General features: G+C 54.1%; 1 protein-coding gene across 1 annotated transcript in view; it reads left to right on the top strand.

The window, feature by feature from the left end:
* Nucleotides 1–5,852, top strand: part of LOC103609363 (protein unc-13 homolog A-like) — a gene marked incomplete at its 5' end in the record, with an annotated part of 31,402 nt that overhangs the window by 13,233 nt on the left and 12,317 nt on the right. The window contains 2 exons of the mRNA XM_008593690.1: nucleotides 850–945; nucleotides 4,414–4,550. Coding sequence (XP_008591912.1) covers nucleotides 850–945; nucleotides 4,414–4,550 — 233 coding nt within the window. The remainder of the gene's footprint in view (nucleotides 1–849; nucleotides 946–4,413; nucleotides 4,551–5,852) is intronic.

Raw genomic sequence — 5,852 nt, 5'->3', positions numbered from 1 at the left:
GGGTGGGTGGATGGATGGATGGATGGGTGGGTGGATGGATGGGTGGGTGGATGGATGGGTGCGTGGATGGATGGGTGGATGGATGGATTGATGGGTAAAAAGAAAAAGAATGAAAGAAAGTGGGAGGAGGGATAGTTTGGTGGATGGCTGGGTCAGTTGGTTGGATCATGGTAGACTGCCCTCTTTCCTTCAACCTCCATATATCCAATCACGAATTCTTTGCTGTTTTCTCTCTCAAGTCTGCCCTCCCCTGACCATTCCCCTCCTCTTCCCCCGGGCATGGCTCTAGCCCCCTCATAGTCCCTGGTTTCCAGCCTTCCCATTCCAGTTCATCCCCCACACTGGTCTTTCCAACATGAAAGTCTGGCTGTCTCTCTTTCAAACACTCCATGGCTCCCCGCTGCCCCCATCTTCACGATAAGGTCCATGCCTTCTTTCCAGATGCTGAGACCCCTCCCCACCCACCTCTCACCCACCATCCTACCTCTTGCCTAGATGTGACTGTGTCTGTCTGGGGCCAGGCATGGGGAGGAGGCATGGCCAGGTGAGACAGAGACCACGCCCTTCTGCCAGCCCCGTTATAAGTCCAGAGGAGGCCCCTACAGCTCCCAAACCCCTGCTGACCTGTCCAGCCACTATTCCCTCTTCTCCACATGCATCATATATTGTAGTCCTGTCAGACCACCCAGGGGTCCCTGTACAGGCTGTGTGCCCTCTTGCAGGTCCATAGAACGCTGTTCTGCCATACCCACATGTTGAGGGGAAGGGGCTCTGTGGGTTGGTGCCAGGTGGGCCCTCTCTCAGACCTGCTCCTCGCCCCCAGCCTGACTCTCTGCCAAAATCTGCAAGAAGACAGTGCTGAAGCGGGTGCTGAAGGAGTTGTGGAAGCTGGTTATGAACACCATGGAGAAGACCATCATTCTGCCACCTCTCACTGACCAGATGGTGAGGTCTGCGGGGGGCCAGAGGGGGACACCTGAGCCACTTCCTCTGTGAGAGCTCAGAGAGCATGGTGCTGGAGGCTGGGGAGATGAGAACGAAGGCACTGGGGCTCAGAGAAGTTATCCAGGTGCAAGGGCCACTGCATCATAGAAGCCCAGAGGTCCGTAGGGCCATTCCAAGATAAAAGAGGTCACACATGGATCAAGGAGCATCAAAGGGTTAAAGAGATCATTCAGGGATCAGTTGGGGTTATCCCAAGATCAAAGAGGTCAAATAGAGTCAAGAGATCATTCAAAGGTCAAATGTCATTCAGAAAACAGAGAGGTCAGCTTGAGGATAAAGGTCATCCACAAGTCATAGAGGTCCTAGGGGTCAGCGGGTTCATCACGAGGCTTTGGAGGGGGTCAATCAAGAGACAAGGAAGGGAAAGACCATGAACTTCAGAGACCAATAAACGAGAGATGCTCCTGACAGTCAGCCAGAGGTCATGGAGCGCATCCAAGGTCAGAGAGGTCAGCAGTCATCCAGAGACCAGAACCGTGCATCTTCTAGGCATAGACCAGAGGCCATGATCCCCAGGGATCAGGCTGTCCAGTAGGGGTGGGGAAGGAGACATCTGCGGAGGGGTGTGGCTGGGCACAGGCCCCTCCAGGAGGCATCAAAAGCCTGAGATCAGCGATGGCACACGGGTTGAGGGCACGGCATCCAGCAGGAGGACGTTTCTGGGTGGACGGGGAAGGCCTAGAGAGGGTGGGCGGGGGCCGCAGAGACATGGAGGAGGCTCGGGCATTCCAGCCTCCGACCACTGGGCTGGGCTGGGGCAGGGGTTTGCTCCCCAGAGCCGTCTCCGCCCCCTCCCTGGCCTTCCCCGAAGACTCATGGTGTCTTATCCCCCCTTTCCCCGCCCCCCCCCCATCACGGCTGACAGATGATCCTAAGTAGAGGCCTGTCTGTCCGTCTGTCCGTCCGCTCTGTGTCTGGGCTTGGCCAACCGAGTGGCTGCACCCCACCCCTCACCCAGCACCCCGTCCTCACCCACCGGACCTCACCCACCGTCCTAGCTCCTGCCTAGATGTGCCTGTGTCTGTCTGGGGCGGGGCACGGGGAGGGGGCGGGGCCTGGAGGGAGGGAGGCCACGCCCACACACCCCGCCCCATTGTAAGTCCAGAGGAGCTGCCAGCTCCCAAACCCTGGTCCCAGCTCCTTCTTCACATCTGTCCTTGCCCTTTAGTTGGAATCCACCTTTACTCCCGTGATCTAATGCCACCAGGACATCTGGCTCTCTCCCCAAAGCTAGAAAGAGGTTCAAAGTCAAGAGGGCCCTCTGACCTCTAGTTTGGGCTCTGAACTGTTAGCAGTCCTGCAGAATGCAAGTCTTCACCATGTATGTTCCTACTCAGATGCTCAGTGCAGGCCCCCACCTCTGACACCACTGAAGTCCCAAGCACCAGACTCTGTTCCTCTGTTCCCCACCCCCTATCTACCCTCCTCCCAATACACACACACACACACACACACACACGCACTCACGCACGCACACGCACCCAGGTTGGAGACGGTGTCGTGGCTTTGGTGTCAGGCAGACTTGGGGTCAAATTCTAGCCCAGCTACTCTCTCTCTCTGTGACCTTGGAAAGTCATTTCATCTTCTAACCTCTGCTTCCTTGTCTGAAAAATGGGGTTAATTGTAGGAACTCTCTGAGGGTTGTTGTAGGAACTAGCTGGGATAATGCATTCAAGTGCTCATCTCAGTGACTGGCCCAGAGGCAACGCTTGCTAAATCAGAGCTAATTCTGGCGGTGGTAGTATGCAGACATATATGAAGGCAGACACATCAGTAAAACCACTTCAGATTCTCCCTTTGTGGGAAAGACAAGGCTGTTACAAGATATTCCCTTGCTAAAAGTTAGGAGTGCTCATCTCAGTTCTCAGTGGGTACAGCCTGGGTCTTTGGCTGTAACCACCTGGTGGCAGCATACCCAACCACAGGCAATGTACTTGTAGGCCAGAAGATAAAGGAATTTACATTTACTGATGACTCCATACATGCCAGGCCTTCTCACAGCTGCTCTTTCAGCTCATCTTCATGACAAGCCTTTGAGTGAGGTGGATATTATTATTCCCATTTTGCGGATGAGGAAAGCTGAGGCTCAGAGAGGAAGAGTCACTTGCTCAAGGCCAAATAGTAAATATGAGTATATGCCAGAGTCAGGATTCAAATTTAGGTCTGTCTGAATATGGAGCTCGTTTGCTTTCTTGTTAATACAACAACCAAGAGCCTCATAAGTACATTAAATGTAAATGGATTATGTTTTGGCAGCAACTTCTATCCTATCTTTCTGGCTGTCTCTGGCTTTGTATTTCTATCTTTATCTCTCTCTCTCTCTTTCTTTCTCTCTCTCTGTCTCTTTCCTGTCTCTCTGTCTCACACCTTTTAAGAGTCAGTCATTAAGGCACACACATGCAATCCCCATGCAACCCAGCAACCAGCCCTCTGTGTAGTGTAGATCCCTCTGTCCCCATGTGTGCACACATGACCATTCCGGGTTCCCACCCTGTGGCTTGCCAGGTTCCCAATGGCTTGCCAAGTTGATCATCCTGTGACATTGTCTCTGCAGGGCACCCTCTTGAGAAAACATGGCAAGGGATTAGAAAAGGTACTGAGGGCCTCGTGTGCATGTTTGTGTCTGTGTGCATGGGCAGGAAGGTCAGATAGTGGTCCTGGGTAGGAGGCGGATGACCTAACCAAGTCCCATGAAACCAAAAGTCAGAGGCGAGGCAATTGCCCCAGGGAAATGGCATGGAGAGTATGTGCATGTGTGAACAAAAGCGTGTACAGCTCCCACCCTCTCCCAGCAACACCCCAGGGGCTCATCCCAGCCCTGGGCTCAGCTGAAATTCTGCGGCTTCTTTAAGAGCTGAGACACGGGATCACTGCCCTGGATTGAGATGTGTGTTGTTCTTTATGTAGATGTTTTGTTCTAATGGGTGTTTGTTGTAAGGATGGGTGGGAGCTACAACAACACATGAGTGGCTGCCTTTCTGTGTACTCACATGGAAGATGTCGTGTATGCATGTAGGTGAAGTTAAACTTCGTGAGCGTGGCTCGTAGGGCTTCCACACTCACTCATCCAGCCCTTCACGGGGGCACATTTGATGTGCCAAGCACTGTATACGTGTATGTGCATGCATGTGAGGGCAAGGGTGTGTGATTTATGTGTGATCGTGCAGGAGCGCACATAAGTATTTTAGCCTGTGAGTTCTGCATGTGTGTGTTTCTATGTGGATTCGGATGTGTACGTGCTTAAACTTTCTGCACACCCATGGATGTGCCTGGGTCTATGTCTGTATGTTGAGTGAACTTTCAGTACCTGTTAGTACATTTTTTGTAAAGTCAGGCTGCCTGGGTAAGGTCTTAGGGGTTGGGGGAGGAGAGACCCCAAGCCGCTTCTCTTCTCTCCCCCTCTCCAAGTGCTCCATCCTGGGGGTGACTGTGAGATCGGGCAACTGTCCCCAGGTGGTGGGCTGCTTCCAGCCTCCTGGATACCCCCAGAGTGTACTGGCAGTCAAGGAGTCTGGCCCCAAACCCTTGCTGTGGGACAAGGGAAGGTGCCTAGCTGAGGAGTGGGCCCAGCATTAGACCCAGGACCTGGGGGGGAGCTCATGGGCTGGGGAGTGGGACTGTGCTTTGAGGGGGCAGGGAAGTCCCACTGAGTATCCCCCAAGCAGCCACATGACTCTGACCTCCACCTGATTCTCTCCACAGGGCAGGGTGAAATTGCCAAGCCACTCAGGCATAAGACTGACCTCTCACTGTCTGTCTGACTCCCATCCCCACCCTCCACCCTACCCGTGCCCCCTCCCACCACTGTGGTCTGTGCCATTCAGGGGCATACTGTGAACCTGTCTGTTGGTCTCTTCTTCCTTTGTCTGTCTGGTTTGCTCATGGGGGATGGTGGGAAGGAGGGGTGGCAGGTGGGGCAGAGGTGCCAGGAGGGCCCCTGCTGCCAGTTAATACAACAGGACTGGACTACAGGTGGGTGCCACAGGGAAAACTGGGCCCCTGAGTCTGTGCTTCTAACAGCCTTATGGGATCATGGAGAAGAAACAAGCAGTACAGCCAGTATGACAGTAATAATCCAGGTAGTAGTGGCAGGGTGGCCAGTTCACACTGGCCAGCTAGTGGACTGTCAATGTCTTTCCAAAATACTGGCTGTAAACAGACCCCCTCCTCACCTATCCCCACCCAGGACCCCCAGGCTACCTCAGTACCCAATAATCCAAGACTCATTACCTCACAGATACTCAGCCCCACCCCATCCCCCAAGCTAGTATGGGTACCCCTGTTAGCCAGGGGAGGAAATGAGCCAGGGTCTGGGACATGCCTAAGGTCACCCAGCACAGTGATGGAGGCTGGACGTGTGGCTTCCAGGCTGAGACCCTGCCTCCCATAGCATTGCCCATGACTTTGAGACTAAGTGATGATTACAGTGAACACTGAGTGTCCCAATGAAGCCATGAAGAGGATATGATTTCCCCCATCTAGATGGGTAAACAGGTTCAGAGAGGTTAAGTGACTTGCCCAGGGCCACACAGCAGAGCTGGGATTTGAACCCAGGCCCACTGGCTTTTCAGAACCAGGTCACTATATTGCCTGTGTCTGTTTTGGGGGTGGGGGTTATGGGTATGGAGGTGTGTGATGCCCAGTCGGGGAGAAGGATTCTTCCTTTAAAAGATCAGACTCAGGCCGGCCCGGTAGCACACTGCTACAGTGTGCCGCTTGGGAAGTGCGGCAGCGCTCCCGCCGAGGGTTCGGATCCCACATACAGACCGGCCGCTCACTGGCTGAGCGAGGTGCGGGAGCAACGCCGAGGGTTGCGATCCCGTTGCCGGTCCCGGTCCGGTACGGGC

Source organism: Galeopterus variegatus, unplaced genomic scaffold (assembly GCF_000696425.1).
Source record: "Galeopterus variegatus unplaced genomic scaffold, G_variegatus-3.0.2 Scaffold9528, whole genome shotgun sequence".
In the NCBI taxonomy this organism is placed as follows: domain Eukaryota; kingdom Metazoa; phylum Chordata; class Mammalia; order Dermoptera; family Cynocephalidae; genus Galeopterus; species Galeopterus variegatus.
This window is presented reverse-complemented; position numbering and strand designations above follow the sequence as displayed.